We start from the raw sequence: 13,287 nt of genomic DNA on the forward strand, positions 1-13,287 counted from the left end.
AAACTCTTTTTAAAGTCTAGTGACTATAAATGTGCATAATCCTTTTTGTTTTCTATTAGAAATAGTTGGCATTGTCACGACAGAAGGCACAAAACTCATGTTTGAAATGGGCATATCATGGACATCCTGAATAGGAAGAGTGACCATAGGACTGATGTGCGTGCTCACAGTTGACTCTGAAATTTTCCATCTGACATTCTCTTTTTTCACAACATGAAAAGAATAGAGGACTGCCTGAGGTCCTTCTCAGAGTTCACACCCTTTTGCTCTCATGATCACAGGATCACTGAAATAAAGCATGGCACTTGAAATCCTAAAAAGAAGAATCCTTGTGACTTGCTTAAAAATTGTCAAGAGAAGTAAAACTCTCAAATAAATTGGTGTGCAACTCATAATTCCCATCAGTAAACAGTAGGGTTTGGATGCCTAAAAGAGCAATTGGGTAAAATTTGGCACAATCCTAAAGTAAGAATAATGCGTGAGCAACTGATGCAAGCTCGAGTATTTGGCTGCTTCTATATCCTATACAAGATGCATTTCTCTCCAGAAAAAAAAACCCTGCTTTACCAGTAGGCCTTAGTGTCAGTTCATTGGGCAAAGCCTACCTGAAGTATATATCTATTTGAATCTTACTTTAGGTCTACATCGTTTGAGAACCAAGGCTTTATGATAAGGCCTTAGTTTGTTTTCCTCAGAACAAAAATGCATTTTTCAGTCTAAAGAGAATTAGTATAATGGCCAGATCCAGTTGACATAATATTGACTTCCTTTTGTATATTCCTAGTTTATACAGAGATAATTTAGAGAAATTGGTTTTAAATTTAGGAAGGTGAAGCCCATCCTAAACCACCCCAGCTTACAACTATAAATATGGAAAAATGACAAAAACACTTATTTTAGAACATAGCATCTGCTGGAAAACATAATAATCACTGATTAGCATCCCAAACATGTCTTCTTCAGTTAAAAAGAAAAGTCAATATATTTGTGACTTGATATGCTACAATGAAAACATTGCAATTCCTAGTCCTGGACAAGTTCAAACCACCAAGAAAATGGCTAACCCAAAGTACTTGAATATTGAATATAAAACAATAATATACAACTACACATGGAAAGGGCTCTGATAAATGTCATTTACCTGCATAGAGCCTCACAGGCCCTAAGAAATAATGGGCTCTGCTATAAGGTCACGGTGCTTCTCATATAAATGATAAAGTCAAACTCAATGGTGATATTTATGGCTCGAAACTTTCATCCTCCCAGTGGAAATTTCCCAGTAGATTCTTAGAGGATCACTATTATCTCCATTGATGGTCAGTCAGTAAATGGCATTTATGGAGCCACCAAGAAGCACAGACTGAAAACTGAAAAAATACACTTTTGATAACAAGAAATGACAGTTTGCTGTCCTCAAATAAAGGAGTTTATGGTTTCAGAAATAAAGATAGACAAGTATGTTATACCTTGAAGTGTATCATCACAGCTTTATTGTGAGATGAATCAGTTATGAGCTTGGGTAGCAAAGTGGACTGAGTTAATCTGGGAAAAGGGAGTACAGTAGGTAGTCTCAGAATTCATGGGATCAAATCCTTCCTCTAACTCCTTGAAGTTTCCAGTAAAATCCTGAGGCATGTTGTACCTCAGTTCTTCAATCTGTAAAATTGAATAATGATAGATTCCTAGCCCATAAGATCATTACAAGAATTAAGGAGACAACACATCTACAACAGGTAAAATAGTAGCTGGCACAAAAATATTAGGACTATTAAAAATATCAGAGATTTTTAAAAAGGTTTCTCAAAAAGAATATCCAAGAACAGGAACTTAGATAATGGGAAGGCTGAAATAGATCTACTCTGTCCACTTTTGAGAAATTCCACATTGAAATCTAAAGTGATTTCTTGGACATGCCAAACTTCAACATTCAACTTTTCATTTGTAAGTTCATTTTCCCTAGTTTTCTTCTTATCTCATCACTTGTGTGATTTTTTCTCTTAAATCTGGAAACTTGTATCTCATCCTATGTAATATCACCTGGATTCCAAAGAGAGAGCCTTGTCCTTTGGGGAAATCAAATGGCAAGACCCCAATTTTAGCTTTTCTACCCTTGGTTATAAAAATTTGGTAAAGACATTTTACCCTGGGAACTTCTATTTCCTTCCCTACAAAGCAAAAGACTTAAATTATCTTTTTTGGTTCCTTCCAGCTTTAAAATGTAATACGTTGGAACTTATTTATATGTTCTCCAACAGCATTGATAAAACAATCAATCTTACTGGACCACCATATACAGCTTTCTTCAAAGCTGCTCTCTTTGAATATATTTAACTTAGTTATCCAACTCCTATAACTTTTCATTTCACCCACAAATCCAAGTAATGTCACCAATACTTTGTTGAAGACATGGTCCTCCTAGCTACAATTCTTGCCTAAACGGTTCAATGAATGTTGAAAAGAAGTCTTTCTGAAAGAATTCACTCTCAGTGAACCCTTGCTGACTCCTAAAAATTGCCTGATTCATTTCTAAGTGTTTATATGTTCTCTCTTAGAAAATTCAGTGCTAGGAAAACATATCATGCTCGTTGACTTATACTTATTTTTGATTTATATTTTCTGAGTTTTCCCTTCTTCACCCCCTTTTATCCTCAGTCATCCTGCCATTGATTTCTCAATGACTGTTTATAATGATTCCATGATTTAACCTAAAATCTCTTCCAAAACTCCTTGCTAAAGACAAACACAATATGATTAGGAACTTTACTTGTGGTTTTTCTCCTACCTTAGTGTGGGTTAGCCTTTTCATACTACTTATATTACTATTTCTATGTTAGATTCATCCTTAATGGGGAGAATGAGAAAGCAAGAGGGTCTGAACAGTGACTTTCTTTTACTGATATAGAATCAACTTTCCTATCCATTAGTTCTATTTCTTCCTACACATCTTCTTCTGAAACATAATTTCAAAAGATAATGACAACAACAAAAAATTTGTTCCATTTCCACATTCTATGCTTTTGTGCCTCTCTTTCTCACAGGTTCATGCTGGTCTTTTATATTGTGCATGGGGATGACCCCAACATATCTACCATCTCCAGTCACTAGTTGTTTTCACAATCAAATGTCCCAGTGCAAGCCAACAACCCAGCATATTTTTTGGAGCTCTTATCCTCTATGTCTTGTTAAAACTATTCTGTATTATATGAATTATTTTTTAAATCTTCCTCTCTCTTATGCTATATTCGTTTTTAGAATCTGTGTCTATATGAAGCATGTCTCTTCTTTTAAAATGCTTTTTTTCTAAAACAGCTATAACTAGATCCTGGTTTTCCTTCCTCCTCTCCTACTAATAATAACATGTTGGGTAACTTTCTTTCAAGATCTCACATTACTTCCCTATCATAAAATGATTCTTCCTTTACCATTCAAAGTAATGTCCAGTGTGTAGGAGTTTCCCTTATTTCTTCATGCTTTCTCAAAGAAACCATATGGACAGTAATGAATGTTTTAAATGCTCAACTTTTAGACAAATAGAACAGAGGACTCAGCTGACAACTGCCTGGACACCCCCTCCCAAACCTAATTTAAAATTTTACATTAAAAAGAAAGCTCCTACTAATAGCAGTTAAGCAATTTATGGTATGTATCATGACATTGCTCTCTTGTTCTTCCCATCTGCCTGTCTTTCTGGGCTTTAAGTCTCAGGTGATGGTCACACAGTATAGGGACGAGAAGAAGTTGTAAAGGGGTGACCATGGTACTTGAAGTCAAAAGACTTGGTTTTATATCTTAATCTGCTTCCATATTCTAGCCAAACAACTATGAAATGTTTCCTCACCTTGTAGAACTCAGTTTTTACATATTAAAATAGAGATAATAATATCCACCACAAAGGGATGTTATAAATATCAAAGAAGACAATATATACACATACTATATACACATACTCAATACATTGGTAACTGGTTTTACAACAGAACAAACACATTTTTAAAATGTATTAAACAAACTATGAACATTGTTCTTCTCTAGAAATCAGGTTGGTATAAGGTGAGGGAGGGGAAGGAAGGAAAGAAAAGACATTAATAATCTACTGCCTTCTACCTTCTGTAGTATTTATTTTTAAATTAATCATGTTTATTCTTATAATCTAAAGAAATTAATTTTAAAAGGAACAACTCACTATGATAAAAGTAGTTATATGCTGCTTGGCTTGATTACTTATTTGTATTAAATGTATTTTTAATGTAAGTCTGAATATCATAACTTTGAACTATGTTATTGGCCCATGCTATTCATATAGGTGATCCAATTGAGATTATACATATTTATTAGAGTTCCATCTTAATGTTTTAATTCACCAAACATGTCTTCTTTTCCTAGAGTTGGTTGTAGTCTCCTCATTAAACACACATGCACAAAGTTATATATAACTTTCCTAATGATGGCAATGATTGCGGTTTTATTCTAGCCCACAGTCTTCCTATACAGGCTTCAGTTCATTGTGTACTTTTCCATGTTGTCATTATATCTCAAGTTCGTTGTCAAACTCATTTTCCTGTGTATTCTTCGTTGATTGTGAATTGTTCTTAGAAGTCCCAGAGAGGTAGACATGAAGCCATAGTATTCTAGCAGTCAAAAGACAAGAACATGTTTTCTTTATCAACTTCATTACTCCAGCCTTTCTGGGAGAAGAAAGTTCCAGCCATTTAGAATCTTTTCACTGTGGTTCCTACCTGTCAGAAAATAATGTCTCTGTGTATTTTATACTCTGTCTCCCTAAAAAGTTCAGTTCCTGATGAATATACTTCAAGATGAATAAAGTACCTATATTGCATTAAGAGATGGTCTCTCCAGTGCTACCAAGAGAGTCCATAATGAAGTCAAATCTCTGCACAGATAGGGCTTTATCACCAAGCCTGTCAAAGTGGCACATTAATCCAATGGCAACCAGGTACTCATTCTAGAATAAATGATAGTACTGTCTCAGTGCCACCTGCCACTTCAATCAGGCTGAGTAAACAAGTAATACTACTGTTTTCAAATGAGTCAGTATAGGTCATTTTTTTCCCCAGATTGTAAGAAAAGAATAAATACGTGGCATACTAGGTTTTGTCCACCCATTCACCTCCATTCTCCCAAATTTTCCCATATTCTGAAATGCCAAATGCAAAAAAAAAAATATTTTGAATTCTAATTTTTCATTATGTTGTGTGTCAAGCTCTCGATTGTCTGGCTATTCAATCTGTGATTAAGTGAGAAATACCAGGATTTGAAAAGATACGGAAAACATTTTGATAGCTCTGGGCTATATCAAGTGTTAGTTTTAATAGCAGGCCAGATCTTCAATAACATGCTGTGTAGCTATGTATGAACTTGGTTGCTGGTTTCCTTTGTCACATGAAATGATGATTAATCAGGACTCAGATGTCAGTTGTTTTATGTTGCTTGTGCTCTTTGCTAACAGCTGCCTATTTCAAGCTGTGCTCCCTACATGTCAAATATAAATGTGAAACCACAATTTCCAGAAGGAAAATTTCAAAGCACTCATTTCAATGCACTTAAAGTACATTAAAATATTCAAGTTGTTTCTGATTAACGTCCACTTAGAATATTATATATTTTAACTAAAGTAGGTATAGAAACAAAAGTTTTCAGAAGACTGGGAGAATAAAAACACATTATTATTTTGTATTCGTAACTATATATTTCTATAAATGCTCTATGCAATCCTCCTCATTAAACTAGTGTCACTTTCCTTTTCATTTTTACAATTAATACATAAAAATACTGTTGACAGCTGATTTTTAAGATACTTAAATTTTGATTCAGAATAAGCTTTAAACATTTTTAAGAAGGAGGTTCATTTTTGACAATGTCCTCAATGCTTCTTTGATTTATAATTTTAAAAATACTGTAAGAATAGCATATTTGTATGTTTTCCCTTCACATAGTCCAAACGGAATCAATTTTTAAGAAAATGAAAACAGAAGAAGTTGGTCAAGTTTTTCAAAAGTTTAGAACAGTGTATGCCTAAGTTTTTGAGTGGACCAAATAGAATTTCAGTAGAATTGATTTTTTTCTTTTGCTTAACCTAGATAATAAATGTCTAATTTGGACTGTCCATGTGGCACATAGTTCCCAAATTAAACTCTTTCAGAGACTGCCGTTTTTAGCAAAAGAGGGGGAAGTGAGAATTAAACACCCTGGCTCTTTCTATACAACTGCAGCCAAGTTGTCTAAAAACTGAATTTGGCCAATTCACTGTAGTTCATTGTTTGAGCTCTAGCAGGACCCCAGAAACTTATAACAACCACACTGAAGGCATCTGAACAGATTTTCCTAGTCTAGGGTTTACCATAGTCTAGAAAACTCTACCAGGTGGTGCCCTTCTCATTTAGTACTATGCACTTTCCCAGAGCAAGCACTACCTGCTTTGGATCACCTTCCTAATATCCAAGTAGAGTATCTAGGGAAGGGTCTGATATACTCTCAAGAACTGATTAAAAAAAAAAAAAAAAAGTGTGCTGATCTAGAGATGAAAGGGTACTGGTCAAAGGTAAGGCAGGTGTTATCAGTTTTCATGTTCATTCATTTAATTTCCTCGAAGTTTTAAAGAAAGAACTCCCTCTCTCTCCTTCTCCCAGGTGGCAAACTTGCTGAGGCTCTTCCAGATCCCTCAGATAAGCTATGCGTCCACCAGTGCCAAACTCAGCGACAAATCACGCTATGATTACTTTGCCAGGACCGTGCCCCCCGACTTCTACCAAGCCAAAGCCATGGCCGAGATCTTGCGCTTCTTCAACTGGACCTACGTGTCTACTGTGGCCTCTGAGGGCGACTACGGAGAGACTGGGATTGAGGCCTTTGAGCAAGAAGCCCGCGTGCGCAATATCTGCATCGCGACCGCAGAGAAGGTGGGCCGCTCCAACATCCGCAAGTCCTATGACAGTGTGATACGCGAGCTGCTGCAGAAGCCCAATGCGCGAGTCGTGGTCCTCTTCATGCGCAGTGACGATTCACGCGAGCTCATTGCCGCAGCCAGCCGCGTCAATGCTTCCTTCACCTGGGTAGCCAGCGATGGCTGGGGAGCACAGGAAAGCATTGTCAAAGGCAGCGAGCATGTAGCATATGGTGCCATCACTCTGGAGTTGGCCTCGCATCCTGTCCGCCAGTTCGACCGCTATTTCCAGAGTCTCAACCCTTACAACAATCATCGCAACCCCTGGTTTCGGGACTTCTGGGAACAGAAGTTCCAGTGTAGCCTCCAGAACAAGAGAAACCACAGGCGGGTTTGCGACAAGCACCTGGCCATTGACAGCAGCAACTATGAGCAAGAATCCAAGATCATGTTTGTGGTGAATGCTGTCTATGCCATGGCCCATGCCCTGCACAAAATGCAGCGCACCCTCTGTCCTAACACTACCAAGCTCTGCGATGCAATGAAGATCCTGGATGGAAAGAAGCTGTACAAGGATTACTTGCTGAAAATCAATTTCACAGGTAAGCAAGGCACCTTTAATCATCTTCTATGGTGCAAACAGGTGGAATCATACAGGAACTAATACCTTTGTCCCCAACCAGAAATCCTTGTTTCAGAGCCACAAAAGTTCAAACTGTTGAACATATATTCAAGGTATAATATGAAGGCTTTTTGAGGTTTTTACTTATTTTTAAGTAATCTTAGTTGATTTAGTATATGAGAATCAAAGGCCCCCTAGACTGATGGCCCCACTGTGGTAGCTGCCCAGATGTGGGCCATGCTACATTTGCTCTTTCTCATTGTTAGCTGCAGGATATGACACATGTGACATGGCCATTTAATCTCCTTTAGCAGAATTGGCAACTGTCTAAGGAACATGAACTTCCAAGCCTTCCTTGTGGGAGACTGAGCAAAAGAATCTCATAACTTTCACAGTGGGTGAGAGAGAAAAAAAGTCACTTTTCCCAGTGCTTAATTAAGGGCAAAACTGAAAAGATACCCAGAGATTGTAGTTTATTTCTTCTGTTATACAGAAAACTTTCCCTATAGGTTTTAAGAGTTGTGGTTTTTCTCGATTTATGGTGTTCAGTGGAACTTTTTCTGAGAGTTTTAATATATATATAATCAAATTGAAGATTAATGGAAGTCATTTTGATCAGTAGTGACCATGCAAAGTACACTCTAAGACACTTTTGCTGCCTCTTCTTTTATTTCTAAATATGGTCTGAGTATTTCTAAATATAGTCATTTGTTTTGTTATCTATCTATCTATCTATCTATCTATTTATACTGGGGATTGAACACAGGGGTGCTTTACCACTGGGATACATCCCTAGACCTTTTTACTTTTTATTTTAAGACAGGGTCTTGCTAAGTTGTTTGGCCTCACTAAATTGCTGAGGCTGGCCTTGAATTTGTAATCCTCCAGCTTTAGCTTCCCAAATTGCTGAGATTACAGGCATGCACTACTCTGCCCAGCTGTATTTTATTTTAATGCATCTTTAACATATAAAAGAAAAATCTTTAGGTTTGCATTCTGTACTAAGATATCGTTTCATTAAGGGACTAGTTCCGGGAACTCAGGCTTAATGCAAATCATAAAATGGTAATTAATATTAGACACAAACAAAAATGATACAATACTTGCATTTGCCTAAATTGCTAATAATCTTTCATGCTTTAGGGCATCATTCAAGACTACATAGTCTTTATCAATTTATTTATCATCTAAGACCTGAAAATGTATACACATATATGTTACTATCATTGAAGCAAAACTGGAAGGTGTCACATCCATATTAAAGGTGGTGCCTCAGAAGTACAGTGGTCTGGGCTGGGGTTGTGGCTCTGCAGTAGAGTGCTTGCCTAGCATATGTGAGGTGCTGGGTTTAATCCTCAGCACCACATAAAAATAAATAAATAAAATAAAGATATTATGTCCAACTACAACTAAAAATATAAAAATTTAAAAAAATAAAGAAGTACAGTGGTCTGCAAAAATTGCTGGCAGTAGGCAAGAGAAGTCTGTGAACATTAGCTCCTATTCTGGAATTCTCACCCACAGGCAGCCTTGAAAATAAACACAAATAATGCCATCATGCATTTTTTTGCATAACTTGTCTTCTTCACTCTCCCCAAAGGGAGACAAAAGCAATACAAATCCATACTGTCACTCTTCCCTCTTATTCATCTGATAGAAATAACCTCTTACCATTAGAATGATTATTAAAAGTTGTCGTAAATTTTTGCACTCTGCATTCCCACATGTGTATTGATTCATATAGAAACAATAACATATATACACATATAAATATAAATAGTACTAAATAAACATTCATCTCAAAATTCCAGATCACTTCTGATTGACATATCCAGAAGATAAATGAATCTTAGAGTCATTAAAAAAGAATTCCTTTACTCTAAAAGTAAATGAACTCTGGGTTATCCAAAATTAACATCTACAATGCATTTAATTCTTAATATAATTCAATACATAACACCTTCAAACTACTCTTGAGATAACCATTTATCTTTATTCATCACATTTATTAATTAACTTTGTTTTTCTAGTTTGCTCATTAATCCTTTGATGAAAATAGACAAATATATCCACTTATCAACACGAAAGCTCAAGATTTCAGAGAGCCTTTGCAAGGTGATTTATGTAACCAAAACATTTTCCTTCATCTGACTGCTTGGGTTTTAAAAGCCAAAGAAAAGTGAAGAAATAATGCCATTATTAAGATAAATAAAACAAAAGTATCTTCTTTTTTGTCTGTCTTGTTCAATTACTAGCTCTAGTTCAACAACTCAGTTTGGCTATGCATACCTGACCACAAAGTGCTGCTTTAACCTTTTCAATTTGCCATACATTACCAGTCCCTCTCCATCTCTGAAGAGAGCAACAAGATGAAAAGCAGGTTAAAACTATAGAAAATAGAGGAAATGTATATCGGCTACAAGGTGAATATGCTTAGCAATGAGAATTAGACAAGATGATTCATAATTAATGGGAGGGTACCAAGATATTAAATTAGCTGAATAGTAGATTTTTTTCAAAAGATGAAGATTGACTGTAAGAACCTAGCACTTTACTAGGAGGTACATAAATAGAAGAGAATGGAGATCATAGTATGACAATTTGAGTTCATAGTAACCTGTATATGACTAAATATATACATATTTTTAATTCAGATATAGATTAAAGATTATAAGCATAAATGTCATATTACTGACTTATGATTGAAAAAGTATCAAGTTTCTTTTCTTTGTCAACTATTGCAAAACAGGTGCTTGGCATTTTTTTATGATATGTTATCTCTATTTTTCTAACTTGAATATGGATGCAATGGACTAGGCACATAGTAAACACTTAACAGACGCTAAATCTGCTCAGTTGGGCCAAAAAAAGTTCTTTCAGCCATCTGCCTGTTCCAAATGCATTTACTCCAAGATTCTTCTGAAAAGGGACAGTGGTAACCAATTCTCTAATAACTCTCACCTTTACAGGATGAAAAAGCTAGGCCTCCTGAGTATTTTAACCACAGAGTTTAAAATATTCTCTGATGTTTGGTGTTTTCTTACTAGGTAATACAAGCATTGGTCAACATGAGTTTTGTTTAAAGTTAACACAGTTTAAATATTCCTTTTGCAAAATAGATTTTGAAGAGCTATGCCTTATTAAATTTCTTCTAAATAGTGAGCTTTCTGACATGGATTGGATCCCATGTATACCCCACATTCACTCTTCTTTCCACTGAAACTACATGTAGTTCCCCCAGATATGTTTGTTATGCCTTTGTTTTGCCTTCCTACCATCTGAACATATCAGTTCTTCCACCTAGAACACTCTCGCCCTGCTCCCATCTGCCATATCTGCCTCTATTCTTATGTGTCTTCAATAGTCAATTTACTTGATATTTGCTAAGGAAACTTAACTTGAACTTCTAAACTGAATTAAGTGCCCCTCCTCATTTTCCCGCATTGTTCTGGCATTTTGCTTTCCCTCATACCTTCCATCCAATCTGCCAAAATATCCTGTTGGCTCCACCTTCAACATGGATCCAGGATCTGATCGCTTCTCATCATCGCAATGGCTACGACCACCACCACGGTCCCAGCCACCAACACCTCTAGTCTACATTTCGGTATTATCCTTCCAATTAAGCCTACCTCCAACCAGCCTCCACAATCTATTCTCTACCTGACAGCCAGAATGCCCTTTAAAAATGTAAGGCACAGCAAGTCTCTCCTCTGCTCACACCCTCCAAGGAGTTCTCAGGCTTCACATGATCCGTCAGGCCTGAGAGGCCCTGCTGGACCTGCCCCCGCCCCCGCCCCTCAGCTCTGTTGGTGTCCCTCAAGCTCCCTCTTTCTCACTGCACACCATCAAGCACTGTTTGTACCCCAGGGCTTTTTTTTTTTTTTTCAGCCAGTTCTCTGACTATAGTGCTCTTCCCCACATATCCCTGGGCTAATCAGCTCCCTTGCTTGCCTCTTGTCTTTATTTATATATTACCTCCTCTGCCGGAAAACTCCAGGGCGTCCCTCCCACCACAGTTGCCCCCTTTTCCCTTTAACCTGCTCTTCTTTCTTTTGATCTCATGGTTTTTTCATCTCCTGCTACACACATCATTTATTACTTTCGTGTTTATTCTTTATTGTTTGATCCTCACACTAGCATTTTGGCTTCAGGAAAACAGAAGTCATTACTGATTTTGTTCACTCGTGTGTTCCCAGCATAATAGGTGCTCAGTAAATATTTATTTACTATGAACAGCATTTCACAACCAAACTAGGATTTTCTTCTCATCTCTATTGCCAGAACTGTGAGCTCTTCCAAGGGACAGAACATATATATCATCTCTTATCTCAAATACCTAACAGTTTCGGGCATAGAAGAGGCATTATATAAATGTTTACTGAAGGAATGAGGAACGAAAAAAAATCAATCAACAGATTTATAAGGTGATTCTTTCATGAAAATTTAATGTATATGTTTTATTTATTACCAAGTGAATTTCAAGAAAGAAAAGTGTACTATATGACTTCTGAAATGGCTTGCTTTTACCTAAGCACTCTCCTTCAGTTATGTTCTATCGTTTCCTTTGAGATAAATGTAAAACCAAATACCATTAGAGCTTGAAGATATTCATCACCATCTTGTAGAGGCAACTCCCCAAAATGAAACCCATTTTCCTATGGTCATACATCTGGTTAGTGGCAGGGCCATGACTGAAATCTAGTTTACCAAATCTAGTGTTGCTTTTAGACATACACAAAGGCTCTGGGGATAGGATGTCTTTGATGTCAAACACTGAACTGAACACAACTTCTGGCACATACTAGATATTAAGGAAATGCTTATCAAAAGGTTTAAGATATGCTTCTTTTTGTGTTCCATTTTATTATCCCTTCAATGCTCCTGGGCCACTTGCTCAACTAATTGGAACAAAGTGGTGCATCCAACACTCGAACTTTGGAAGGTGGAACTTAAATCCCAAACCTTAGAATATGATGTTTGAAAGCAAATTTTTAATTAAATAAATTTTCTATGTGAAAGAGTCATGGTATCCCAACTTTCAAAAGTAAATATTTAAATGAGAATTATGTTTCATGTCATGTGACTTTTCAAAGTGACTCTGAGTAAAATTTTGCCTGTGCAGCATATAAAAGGAAAACATAAACTACCTCAGACAGTTAAGAACAGAGGAAATAGAGAGGCCTATTAAACATTTAAAGAAATGCAATGTCACTGTCACTCTGTTCATGGTGCAGTACAATCTCTCTCACTTTTCATTCTCAAATCAGTCCTAGAAAGTAGAACAGAATAAAATCGTAGAGTTACAAAGGACCTTCCTGAATGATGAGCTTTGTGCCTACTCCTCACTTGTCAGAGGTGGAAATTTAGGATGTCAGCATTATTATCTTCACTTACTAAAGCACACAAAAGTGGACTCAACTGTCAGGGTGACGTGGCAAGTAGAATACACTCAATTCAAAAGAAAAAAAGAGTAACCATTTATTGAACATACTACCAGAAGCACCCAATACATATCCAGTTTCAAGTGGACACTATCTCAGGACTCATTCTTAACATCCCCCTGTGTGATTCTCAAGGGTGGGCTACCTACCATCTTTGAGAATAGAGAAATCAAATATTTGATTTCAGAGGAAATTTGTCCAAGATCACATAATAAATAGAAGATACAACAAAGCCCTGATTTAATCATTCATTCCACAGATATTTAAATGTGTGCCAGGGCCCTAGGGACCCAGCAATAAACAAGAAAGATGCAGTCCCT

At 36.6% G+C, this 13,287-nt stretch overlaps 1 protein-coding gene across 5 annotated transcripts in view; it reads left to right on the top strand.

The window, feature by feature from the left end:
• Grm3 (glutamate metabotropic receptor 3) overlaps window positions 1-13,287 on the top strand; it is a 212,863-nt gene that overhangs the window by 139,945 nt on the left and 59,631 nt on the right. For all 5 annotated transcript variants that reach the window (XM_048799556.1, XM_048799557.1, XM_048799558.1 and 2 more), the window contains one exon: window positions 6,648-7,503. In XM_048799556.1, coding sequence (XP_048655513.1) covers window positions 6,648-7,503 — 856 coding nt within the window. The remainder of the gene's footprint in view (window positions 1-6,647; window positions 7,504-13,287) is intronic.

Source organism: Marmota marmota, unplaced genomic scaffold, assembly GCF_001458135.2.
Source record: "Marmota marmota marmota unplaced genomic scaffold, marMar, whole genome shotgun sequence".
Taxonomy (NCBI): Eukaryota; Metazoa; Chordata; class Mammalia; order Rodentia; family Sciuridae; genus Marmota; species Marmota marmota.